At 44.2% G+C, this 12,521-nt stretch overlaps 1 protein-coding gene across 1 annotated transcript; it reads right to left on the reverse strand.

Moving 5' to 3' along the window:
• Positions 1–518: 518 nt before the first annotated feature.
• Positions 519–6,803, reverse strand: CTU1 (cytosolic thiouridylase subunit 1). The gene is made up of 2 exons (XM_058196250.1): positions 6,249–6,803; positions 519–3,369 (listed from the first exon to the last, which is right to left on the reverse strand). Exons 1-2 carry the CDS (start codon positions 6,751–6,753, stop codon positions 2,813–2,815), a joined length of 1,062 nt encoding a protein of 353 aa, XP_058052233.1. The 5' UTR covers positions 6,754–6,803; the 3' UTR covers positions 519–2,812.
• Between the last annotated feature and the right edge of the window lie 5,718 nt (positions 6,804–12,521).

The raw sequence follows: 12,521 nt of genomic DNA on the forward strand, positions 1-12,521 counted from the left end.
TGTTATTAACAGCAGCTGCTTGCAATTACTGCAGGTTCAAGTCCCACCAGGCCCAAGGTTGACTCAGCCTTCCATCCTTTATAAGGTAGGTAAAATGAGGACCCAGATTGTTGGGGGCAATAAGTTGACTTTGTATATAGTATACAAAATGGATGAAGACTATTGCTTGACATAGTGTAAGCCGCCCTGAGTCTTCGGAGAAGGGCGGAATATAAATGCAAATAAAAAAAAAACACCATTAAATAAAAAATTAAAACCAAAATAAAATGTGTCTATATAACAGCCTGACTTGGACCCATAAGTGTACAGTAATCCAATATATGTCTGGCTATAATTGAGAGAATACCTAAAATTAGATAAAATGTGATATCTACAGTTGCATAAATTGTATGTAGTAGGAACTTGAGCTGTCATGATCAGGTGGATTTTATGCATTGCTATGCAAAATCTAGCTATGTGCTATAATAAATGGTAGGCATATAAATTTTACTGCAGTTCTCAGCCTGTGTGTATATTTATTATACACATATATAAACATTATACACACATCACAAAAATAACAAAAAACAATTTAAAGAGTTTAAAAGAAGACAACAAATAGGAAATTGTAAATGTGTCATGAAAATACAATTTTATTGGATGATGCTAATTTCCTCATTCTTGTGGCAGCAAGACAAAATTTGGCTACATTACAGGTGAGAGTGGTCTTATTTTCTGCTAAAACAGTGTTTATATTTATTGAATCATGTAAAAATAACAATACAGTATTAAACCCACTAGATCAGGGATGTTCAATCTTGGCAATTTTAAAACTTCTTGGACTTCAACAAGCTGGTTGGGGAATTCTGGGAGTGAAGTCCACAAGTCTTAAGGTTGCCAAGGTTGAATATCTTTGCTAGATATTAATGTAAATAAAATACTGTTCATGGGGGAAAAATAGTATTTTAGAATAGAATAGAATAGAATAGAATAGAATAGAATAGAATAGAATAGAATAGAATAGAATTTTTTTATTGGCCAAGTGTGATTGGACACATAAGGAATTTGTCTTGGTGCAATTTGTCTTGTCTTTTTTTAACAAATGAAAAATAATAAGAACATTCTTTTAATCCTCTCACCCTTATAGCATATTTCATTAATTTATATTGTAATATAACCCTTTCTTCATCTGCCCTATCTACCTTAACCTGAATATCGTCTATTTTATTTTCTAAATTCAAATTTAGAAAATATTTGTTTAAATGTTTCCAAATATCTTGTTTCCAAAACATTGTTTCCAAATATCTTGTTTCCAAAACATTGTTTAAATGTTTCCAAATATCTTCAATATCTGGCAAATAATTTTGAGTTTGCAAACCTCTCATGATCTTCTTGAGGGACCCCCAGATATCCTCAAATCATAGCCATGGTAGGTAGATGTTCCCATGGTTGTCTCTGCTTAGGAACTCCTTTATGAGGAGCACAGTTAGTTCCTCACACAGGTTCAAGTAGAAATGATAGCGCAACAGGATGTAATAATAAATGGCAGCTCATCTCTAAGGAGAATCTGGGCCTAGGCTGAGAAATCAGGGTATCTGATGGTCAGGAGGAGGATAAACCTGGTTCAAATGTCTATAAAAGGAGCAACGAAGAAATAAATTTTTCTGTGGTTTTCACTGCTTCAGAATCACAGAGACGCAGCTGATGGCTACTGTTTGATAACTGCCATCCCAAATTGCAAATGGGAGAACTGACATTGAGCAAACGATGACTAGGTGACTAGGTGTTTTCTAACTGTGCAAGATAGCCAGTAGCACGGTGGCTAAAAAGGGAGAGGCAACAAAATCAGAACAATTTATATTCAAAGCATTTTTTTTAAGGAAACTGAAAAATTCTGCTATTTTAGAGACCACACAACAGTTTGAATCTCAGTAAGGACAAGACAATTCTGTTTGCCAAAGAGCAGTAGGAACATACACGTAACAAAACCAGTGGTGAAATCCAATTTTTTTTACTACTGGTTCTGTGCCTGTGGCAGGGGAAGGATACTGCAAAGTCTCCATTCCCACCCCACTCCAGGGGAAGGATACTGCAAAATCCCCATTCCCTCCCCACTCCAGGGAGGCTCAGCAGAAGCACCTCACTCAGGACTAGGAGCATAGGCTTTCCAAGCAGAGGGAAGACCTACGGAAGTGCAACGCCAGGTACCGGCACCTGGAGGCTCAACGGGCTGAGATGATCAGCCAGTTCCAGGCCATGATGCAGTCCCACTGGAACGAGGCCCTCCAGCTCTTCGCCACCAGCGGCACTTCCTTCCAGCCTTTGCCCAAACCACTGCACCAGGAGGCTGAAGCAGACCCCAGGTGAGAATTTATGCCCCCCTCTGACTCACACAAAAAAAAACCCCAAAGGGGGAGACTCTCTGCAGCAAAACAAACATTCATTGCACATATCCGGTTCAGTTTGAGGACCCCTGATTTAGTGCAATATAAAAAATGCAAATAATTTTTCTGCGGACCACCAAAATTTTCTCACAGACCACCAGTTGGTGACTGCTGCCCAAGAGGGCTCCTTATCAGGGAAGGACAGCACAGAAGGTGGTTCCTGCCCCTTTAATGCAAACGCATTGACTGAAACCACTACTGCAGCCGGGAATCTAATGACTTTTGCAAGATGGCTGTACCAAGAACCATCACCCTTGCCCATCCTGCTGGGACTTGTGGTCCAGCAACTGGGATGGGGGGGTGCACTGCTTCCCAACTCCCTGATCTATGCCATTCATTCTATGCCATTCATTCTCAGCAACCCTGACCAGGACATAAAAAGAGGGAGTTCAGAAGTCTATTGTCCTTCCAATCCGGCTTGGTTTCCTTGAGCTCTCCTCCATTTCTAATCCAACCTCTGGCTTTTCCCCCTCCAACAAAGCCTTCTGCAGTCGGTTGGTTTTGCCAATGGCCAGTTTAGGGAGTCCACGGTTGAGCCCCTCCAGCAGCACACAAGCTTTGCAAAGGGGCTGGCTAGAGAAGTAGCCGCACCGCCGGCAGGTGCCCTGGACGGGCAAGCGAATGTCCTTACGGATCGCCAGGCGCTCCCCCGAGTGCACCAAATCAGCCACTGAGCTGGGCCGGATAGCTTCCAGGTCTTTCAGCAAGGCACGGACATGGCCCCGGTAGGCATTGGGGGCGTACACGCACTCGGTGCTGAAGTAATCCAACCCTTGGAAGTAGGCATAGAGCACAATCTCTTTTTCGTAAGCGTGCTTCAGCGGCTTGCAGCGAGGCAGGGTTCCCTCACCGCCCGTCAGGATTTCGGCGCAGCGTTGAAGCCGGCCAACGTCACCCCGCAGGAAATTCATCAAGATTGTCTCAGCTACGTCATCAGCGTTATGACCTAGGAAGCAAAGAGAAGTGCAACAGGGGGATGAAATGGGACAAACAGACTTTGGATTTTCTTTTGCAGGAGTCTTTTACAGAGTCAGCTGGAAACTCAACTCTCTTCCTCAGAAGCTGCCAGAAAGTTGGTTTGGGTTTAACTAGCAAATCCTTGGCGGATACACATAGAAGTCATTGTTTTAACAAAGACCTTTAGAAGATTTTCAAAATTAAGGTGCAACATTGAGAATGAAGGAATTTCAGGTCTTTTAGTAAGCAGGCTCGGCTCCGTTCCGAAACTGAAAATGAAGGTCCTGATTCTGCATGTGCTCAGTGTCACTCTTGCTACAATTCGTTCAATGAGATACAGTTAGCCACAAACTCCTCACTTATACATCAAGGTGCATTTGCACAACATGCTCAATCCAAACCAAACTAGATAGCTAACGAGAGTGTTTCTCAGCCTTGGCTATTCTATGGCGGTGGACTTCAACTCCCAGAATTCCCCAGCCATCAAGGCTGGCTGGGGAATCTAGGGAGATGAAAGCCACACATCTTAAATTTGCTGAGATTAAGAAACACTGCCTTACTACTCAATGAGATGTCTAAATATAGCCATAATGCTACCAAAGTTAATGTTCCCTATTATTATCCTTCCAAAAGCTTTAGGGCATTACTAAATTTTAAAGGAGTTAATCTTATAATTACAAACAACATACTAATCTAGTCTACTGTTACCTCATTCCTCCCACTGACCCGTACGCTCACACAGAGAGGGACTTCTCAGGGTGCCGTCCGCCAAACAATGTTGGCTGGCGGCCCCCAGGGGAAGATCCTTCTCTGTGGGGGGCTCCTACCCTCTGGAACGACCTTCCCCCTGGTTTACGCCAAATATCTGACCTTCGGACCTTTCACCGCAAATTGAAAACGTATTTATTTACTCGCGTGGGGCTGGCTTAAATTTTGTTGTATTTTTAAATTTATATTTTATATTTCTAAATTTTATATGAATTTTAATGGGTTTTTAGAATTTTAAATGTTTTAAAGTTTTCGGCCAATTGTATAAGTTTTTTAATTTTGTTTTAATTGTATATTGTACTGTTTGGGTTTTTATTCTGGCTGTACACCGCCCTGAGTCCTTCGGGAGAAGGGCGGTATAGAAATCTAATAAATAATAATAATAATAATAATAAAAAATCCCCGTTTAACTATGGTTTATTTAATAAACCATAAATGGCTGGGCTCACACAATAATGTAAACTAAAAGCAAACTCAAACCATAATAGGGTTAGCATGTTGTGCAAACCCAGCAATACCACCTACTAGAGCTACATGGTGCCTCCAGAATGTTCTAAATACAGCTGCCATGATTCCTGCCATTTGCCATACTAGCCGCAGCTTATGGGGATTGAAGTCTGAAACAGACTTCACACACTCTCATTTGGGAGTATTAAAATCAACAGGACTTACTTCTGTGGAAAAATAAGTAGAAACGGGGGTTGAATTGGCATCCTTTCCTAAAACCTCGGTGGCCTTTCAAATAAATAGATATGTGAAGTTCTTGGAGGTCTCTGAGCATGGTCGTTTGGCTTGCAGTCATTTCATTACCCAACTAGGTAACAAGATCAGCATGTCTAGTTCAACAATGAAACTTCTGCAAGTAAATTTCACGTTGCTCAAAAAGCACAAAGGATGCCACAGTTCATGAGTTACATATATATATTCTCTTCTATTTGAATCACTCCCACAGATATAACGTAACAGGTCACAGAACGGGGCAAAACCAGGGGTGAAATCCAGCAGGTTCTGACAAACCGGTAGTGGAAATTTTGAGTTCGGAGAACCGGCAAATGCCACCTCTGGCTGGCCCCAGAGTGGGGTGAGAATGGAGATTTTGCAGTATCCTTCCCCCAGGAGTGGGGAGGGAATGTGGATTTGGCAGTATCCTTCCCCCATGAGTGAGGTGGGAATGGAGATTTGGCAGTATCCTTCCCCCAGGAGTGGGGAGGGAATGGGGATTTGGCAGTATCCTTCCCTCAGGAATGGAGAGGGAATGGGGATTTGGCAGTATCCTTCCCCCATGAGTGAGGTGAGAATGGAGATTTGGCAGTATCCTTCCCTCAGGAATGGAGAGGGAATGGGGATTTGGCAGTATCCTTCCCCCATGAGTGAGGTGAGAATGGAGATTTGGCAGTATCCTTCCCCCAGGAGTGGGGAGGGAATGGGGATTTGGCAGTATCCTTCCCCCAGGAGTGGGGAGGGAATGGGGATTTGGCAGTATCCTTCCCCCAGGAGTGGGGAGGGAATGGGGATTTGGCAGTATCCCTCCCTCAGGAGTGGGGAGGGAATGTGGATTTTGCAGTATCCCTCCCTCAGGAGTGGGGAGGGAATGGGGATTTGGCAGTATTCTTCCCCCATGAGTGAGGTGGGAATGGAGATTTGGCAGTATCCTTCCCCCAGGAGTGGGGAGGGAATGGGGATTTGGCAGTATCCTTCCCCCAGGAGTGGGGAGGGAATGGGGATTTGGCAGTATCCTTCCCCTGCCACGCCCACCATGCCACACCCACCAAGCCATGCCACGCCCACAGAACCAGTTATAAACCGGTTCACCACTGGGCAAAACACACTTAACAACTGTCTCACTTAGCAACGGAAACCTGGTGCTCCACTGTGATCGAAAACCTAGGGCTACCTACACTGATTTCTTAACAGGCGTTTTGTACCCTTGTCCTCCAGCCCAGGGGTCTCCAAACCTTGGTCCCTTTTAAGACTTGTGGACTTCAACTCCCAGAGTCCCTCAGCCAGCGAAGCTGGCTGAGGAACTCTGGGAGTTGAAGTCCACAAGTCTTAAAGGGACCAAGGTTGGAGACCCCTGCTCCAGCCCATCCCCGGCCGTACCTGTGGCTATCTTGTCGGCCCCTACGAGAACGGCGCCCCGGTCGAGCGCCTGCCTGCGGAAGACGCCGCAGAAGGTGCAGTTGTTCCTGGAGCCGGTGTGCTGGACGATGCGGTCCATGCTCCATCCGTAAAGCTCCCGGTAGGAGACCACGTGCAAAGGCAAGCCCAGGCGGCCCCGGTTGCGCTGGACGGCGGCCAGCGAGTCGTCCCGGTAGCCCGCGATGCCCTCGTCGACGGAAAGCAGCACGAGGCGCAGGCCGTAGCCGTGGCGCTGGTTCAGCAGGCGCAGCACGTGCGCCAGCACCGTCGAGTCCTTCCCTCCCGACGCCCCGATAGCCACCGTCTCGCCCGGCTGGAAAAGCCCCGCGGACACGATGGTCTCGTGCACCTCCGCTTCGAAAGCGGCCGCGAAGCAGCTCCGGCACAGCGCCTGGCCGGTTTTGGGGCGACGGAGCGCGGCCCGCTCAGCCCCGCAGCTCCCGCAAAGAACGGGCACCGGCGGCATCCCTGCCAGACGGAAGACTGGGCCGCCCGCGAGGCCGGGAGGAACTACGCTTCCCGGCATGCTCCGCTTTGCTTGCTCGCTCGCCCCGCCCACCCGTCCTTCCGTTCGCCCAATCAGAGCTCAGGACTCAAGTTCTCACGGTGGGCAGCTGTGTTAAGAAGTTGAGTGGAAGTACCGTCCCAGCTGTTGGGGTTGGTGCACCGTAGTTGAGGTCTGGCTCCCTGTAGGGTTTTTTTCTCCCCCCCCCCCCGCCAAACCAGGGTTAAACCAGGCCGGTTTAGCTCACGCTGGTAAAGCCTGTTATTAAGAACACAGTAGCCTGCAATTACTGCAGGTTCGAGCCCGGCCCAAGGTTGACTCAGCCTTCCATCCTTTATAAGGTAGGTAAAATGAGGACCCAGATTGTTGGGGGGGCAATAAGTTGACTTTGTAAAAATATACAAATAGAATGAGACTATTGCCTTATACACTGTAAGCCGCCCTGAGTCTTCGGAGAAGGGCGGGGTATAAATGTAAAAAAAAATAAAAAAAAAATCGATCAGGGTCTCCAACCTTAACAACTTTAAGACTTGTGGACTTCAACTCTCATCCTCAGCCAGCTTTGCTGTTTGTGCATAAGAGCACAAACGTGCCTACCGTTCCTGTCCTATTATTGTTGTTGTTTTTTGTTATATCCAATTAATATAGTTATTACATACTCATACTCATATATGAAAAGGGCCTCTTGTGGCTCAACAGACTAATGCAGTCTGTTATTAACACAGCTTATTAAGACAGAGAACGAGGTGGCTCGATGGAGTCACTGAAGCAGTAGGCATGAGTTTAAATGGACTCCAGAGGATGGTAGAGGACAGGAAGGCCTGGAGGAATGTTGTCCATGGAGTCGCGATGGGTCGGACATGACTTCGCAACTAACAACAACATTAACACAGCTGCCTGCAATTACTGCAGGTTCTAGTCCCACCAGGCCCAAGGTTGACTCAGCCTTCCATCCTTTATAAGGTAGGTAAAATGAGGACCCAGATTCTTGGGGGCAGTAAGTTGACTTTGTATATAAATATACAAATAGGATGAAGACTATTGCTAACATAGTGTAAGCCGCCCTGAGTCTTCGGAGAAGGGCGGGATATAAATGCGAATATATATATATATATATATATATATGTTTTCTGAGGTTTTCACGGGTGTTTGTATATAGGTCTTTGGTTGTTCGGGTTTTCTCCCGTGTAAAATTGGAAGTGTCTTGGCGACGTTTCGACGAAGTCTCATTCGTCATCTTCAGGCTTCAGCTTCGTGCTTCTGGGAGCAATGTGTGATCGCAGCTATTTCTTCCTTTTAACTGCTAGTGGGGGTTTGAACTGATTGGGTGGGAGCTTGGCTGTGCTCTGATTGGATGGGGGTGTGTCCTGTGTTGGTGGGGGCTTGGTTGTGCTCAGTCTAATCTGTGCTGCAGGGGGATTTGAGCTGGTGAGCTGCACTGCTGCTGTTTGGCTTCGTGTTCGTGGTCGTGCTACATCTTCGTAGTGGGTGTCAGTCTGCTGCATGTATGGATTGGAGGGGTTTGAAGTGGCTAATGTTGCAGCTGCGGTCTGGCTTCTGGTCCTTGGTCGTGCTTCCTGATCAGTGTGGGTTTGGGTGTGCTTTCTGGGTGGATGTGTGGTGGTGACATCCTGTGTGGACCTCGTGAGTGTGGGTCTGGTGTCATTCCTCGTGTTAGGGACACGTTTGTCAATAAGGCAAGTTTCAAATGGCTGGTAGGCGGAGGTATCATCTCGTTTGTTCATGCTGTGTGGGCGTTTTCTATCTCCATGGCTTCTCTGATTTTTCTGTTGTTAAACTGTTCAGTTTTGGCGATAGTTCTTTTTAAAGTCAATATCGTGTCCTGTGACTTTAAAGTGTTGGACCAGGGAAGAAGTTGGTTCCTCTTTTTTGAATGAGTTCTTGTGTTCTTCAATGCGTGCACTTATTCTTCTGTTGGTTTGTCCAATGTATGTGGTGGGGCAGGCGGTGCATGGGATTTCATATACTCCTTGATTTTCTAACTCAATTTTGTCTTTGGGGTTTCTTAGGATGGTGGATATTTTTTGGTTTGTGCAGAATGCTGTCTTGATGTTATGTTTGTGGAGGATCTTGCTGATTCTGTCTGTGGTGCCTTTTATATATGGGAGGAGGGCTGTGCCATTTTCTTGCTCTCTGTCTTGGGTTTTAGTGGGGGGTTCTTTTTGGATTAGTTTGGTAATTTTATTTCTCTGGAATCCATTGGATGTTAGTACGTTTGTGAGAGTGTGTAGTAGTTAGCTGACGAACAACACCTAAAAACCGAACTACACACTCTCACAAACGTACTAACATTGGGGGGGCATGGGCAGGGGGGAGGGCAGGGATTTTTGCTACCGGTTCTCCGAACCACCCATCGCCATCGCTACTGGATCGTCTAGTCCGAACCAGGAGTGGGGAGGGAATGGAGATTTTGCAGTATCCTTCCCTGGAGTGGGGTAGGAATGGAGATTTTGCAGTATCCTTCCCCTGCCACGCCCACCAAGCCACACCCACCAAGCCACGCCACGCCCACAGAACCAGTAGTAACAAATTTTGAAACCCACCACTGGCTAGTAACTATATTGAATTCTACTGTAGAGTGCAATATTAATGCAATATCAGGGGGTTTCAACTCAATTGTATAGAATGTGAAGGATGTGTGCTTGTTTTATTTTTATAGGTATAATGTACACTGAAGATGGCATTTAATTTCATTCTATGAGGTGCCATGACAATAAAGTAAACTAACGCAGTATTTGAGCTTCAGCTTCAGTAGCTGTCCTTCCAAAAACCAGTGAAAGTTGACTTCAATTCCTTTAGGATTGACCAATGTGATCTTCTTGCAGTCAAGAGTCTTGATTCCAACACCACAATTTGAAAGCACTCTGGACCGTATATCTCATATACACATCATTTAAAAACCTGGTTAGAAATATAATAAAAACAAAGACTATATTAAAAGAAACGGACACGGTGGCTCAGGGGCTAGAACGTTGAGCTTGTCGATCAAAAGGTCGGCAGCTCAGCGGTTCGAATCCCTAGTGCTGCCGTGTAACGGGGTGAGCTCCCGTTACTTGTCCCAGCTTCTGCCAACCTAGCAGTTCGAAAGCACCTAAAAAATGCAATTAGAGAAATAGGGACCACCTTTGGGTGGGAAGGTAACAGCGTTCCATGCGCTTTTGGCATTGAGTCATGCTGGCCACATGACCACGGAGACGTCTTCGGACAGCACTGGCTCTTCGGCTTTGAAACGGAGATGAGCACCGCCCCCTAGAGTCGGCAACGACTAGCACATATGTGCAAGGGGAACCTTTACCTTTACCTTTTTATATTAAAAGAGTTGACAGGGGCTCCATAAACAATAACCCCAGACAATCTTGTAAGAGACAGTCTTACAAGATTTCTGAAACACATGGAAAGTGATATTTCTGGCACTCTGGTTTTGAAAACTACATCATTCTCAGCTCATTCAGCTGCTTCTTCCGGCAGTGACTATGGTGTACAATTATGACTTTGGTTCTTAAAAGCAAATTGTGAAATGCTGCCAATTTTTCTCCCTGGTGATTTCTGAACTCTCCTAAGCACTGCTTAACTAGAGTATTGTTGTGATTTAACAGTAAGCCTCATCACAAGGGTAAGAGAGCCAGTTTGGTCTAGTTAGTAGTTAAGGCCCCAGGCTAGAAGCCAGGGGACTCTGAGTTCTAGTCCTACCTTAAGCATACCCCCCTCTATGGGGGCTCCCACACTCTGGAACAAACTTCCCCCGGGTTTACGCCAAATACCTGATCTTCGGACATTCCGTCGCTAACTGAAGACACATCTTTTTATTCGCGCGGGGCTGGCTTAAATTGAATTTTATTAATTTTAAATTCTTATTAATTGATTTTAAATGGGGTTTTTAGTTTATTGTATATTTTTATTTCTCAGGCCAATTTTAAAATAAGTTTTTTAATTGCATTTTAAACTGTACATTGTATTATCTGTTTTATTTTTGCCTGTGCACCGCCCTGAGTCCTTCGGGAGAAGGGCGGTATAAAAATCAAATAAATAAATAAATAAAAAATAAATAAATGAGAGTAGCCAGTCTCTTTCTTTCAACTCACCCCACAGGGTTGTTGTTATGGGGGGGGGAATAGGATGAAGGAGTATCAGGTATATTTGCCATTTTGAATTATTTGATAAAAGCGAAGGTTGGATAAGTATGGATAAAATATGTTGGGTGATAATATTAATCTCAGCCAAAACCTTTGGCCCACCTAATGCTTGACTCGGATGATGAGACACTGCCACTAGGGGGCAGACTCATCTTAAGCATCTTCTGTCTGGAACCTGGACCAGAAGATCATGGGATCTCTTACCTTTCCTGAACACTTAATGATTCTGATGACCCAACAACATATTGGATGACATTGGACAAGTTCCAGAGACCCCTGTGACATCCAATGTTATTGCTCCGCCTAGCTTTGTTTTGCACTCAAAGACTTGCCCAGTCATGGTTGTTTAACCTATAGAAATGCATTATGTAGGAAAGAAGATGGGCCCAGCTGCAAAATCTGCTTCCTGTTATTTTTCCATCATTCTTTGCCTGGGGTCAAAAGAATTTAATTTCCTGTCTTCTTTGCAACTGCATTCCCAAAGAGGCCCACAGAAAACTTTCTGATCAAATAACTTTTCACTTTTTTTCCCCAAGAGCTACAGATCAAAGCAAAGAGAATTTTTAAAATATAGTTTTATTATATTTCTGGAAAAGTTTAAATATAATAAAACAAGGAAATTAAGAAGGAATAAAAGGGGAAGGGGAAGATAGAAAGTGAAAAGGAAAAAAAAATAGAAAAAAGGTAACTTCCAACTTTCTTCAATACAGTTACAGATGTAAAACAATCTTTTGATCTAAAATTCAATATTGCTATAATCTTAAACAATTTGAATAATCAGATCTCAAAATTAATATAGTATTTATTTCAGCGTTGAGCAAGAAATCCGAAAGTGGTTTCCATTTAGAAAGAAAGCTAGACAAAATCTTTTCTTTCATCAAGATAATTAATTTCATTAAGATAGTAACATTGCAGTCTCAACATTTTATTTTTACATATTCATATATGCTAGCCATTTCTATAACAAGAAGCTTATCTAATCAGCAAAATCCAAGTTTCATTTTTTTTCCATCTCAAGCACAAAGTCCAGAAGTGGTTTCCAAGCAGAAACAAAATTGGACATGTTCTTGTCTTTGATTAAACCAATCAATTTAACCATTGCTGCTAGTTCCATCTGTTTCTCTAGCCATTCATCCATTGTGGGAATTAAAGTATCTTTCCATTTTTGTGCATAAAGCATTCTTGCTGCTGGCAACATACAGATATGATATTGCTTAACTAACACTCCCACTGTCCTCTGCCATTAACCATGTTTGCCTGGTGTTCCAGTACATCCTGTTGGACAATACATCCTTTTTGGTAAAACATGAGCATTTCCCTCTCTGTTATGTTCTGCAATAGTCAGCGTTGTACAGATGAGGTCACATGAACATAACTCTCTCCTATAGCATTAAATATTTTCTCTTTTTCTTTTATCAACTTTAAATTTTAAAATGACAGGTGCTGCAAGTACCCTCCAAATTTGGCATAAGTCTGCATCTCAAATGATCCATCTGTTAAACTACTGAAGTTCACAGATGACACAACAGTGATCAGTCTCATTGGAGACAATGACGAATCTGCATACAGACAGGA

The sequence above is a fragment of the Ahaetulla prasina genome, chromosome 10, assembly GCF_028640845.1.
Source record: "Ahaetulla prasina isolate Xishuangbanna chromosome 10, ASM2864084v1, whole genome shotgun sequence".
NCBI lineage: Eukaryota > Metazoa > Chordata > Lepidosauria > Squamata > Colubridae > Ahaetulla > Ahaetulla prasina.

What these genes read in the sequence shown, in the direction of transcription:
- CTU1 (XM_058196250.1), bottom strand. Translation starts at nt 6,753, where the DNA reads ATGCCGCCGGTGCCCGTTCTTTGCGGGAGCTGCGGGGCTGAGCGGGCC. An exon ending in GGCCGACAAGATAGCCACAG is followed by an intron (nt 3,370 to 6,248) that starts GTACGGCCGGGG and finishes TTTGCTTCCTAG; the next exon opens with GTCATAACGCTGATGACGTA.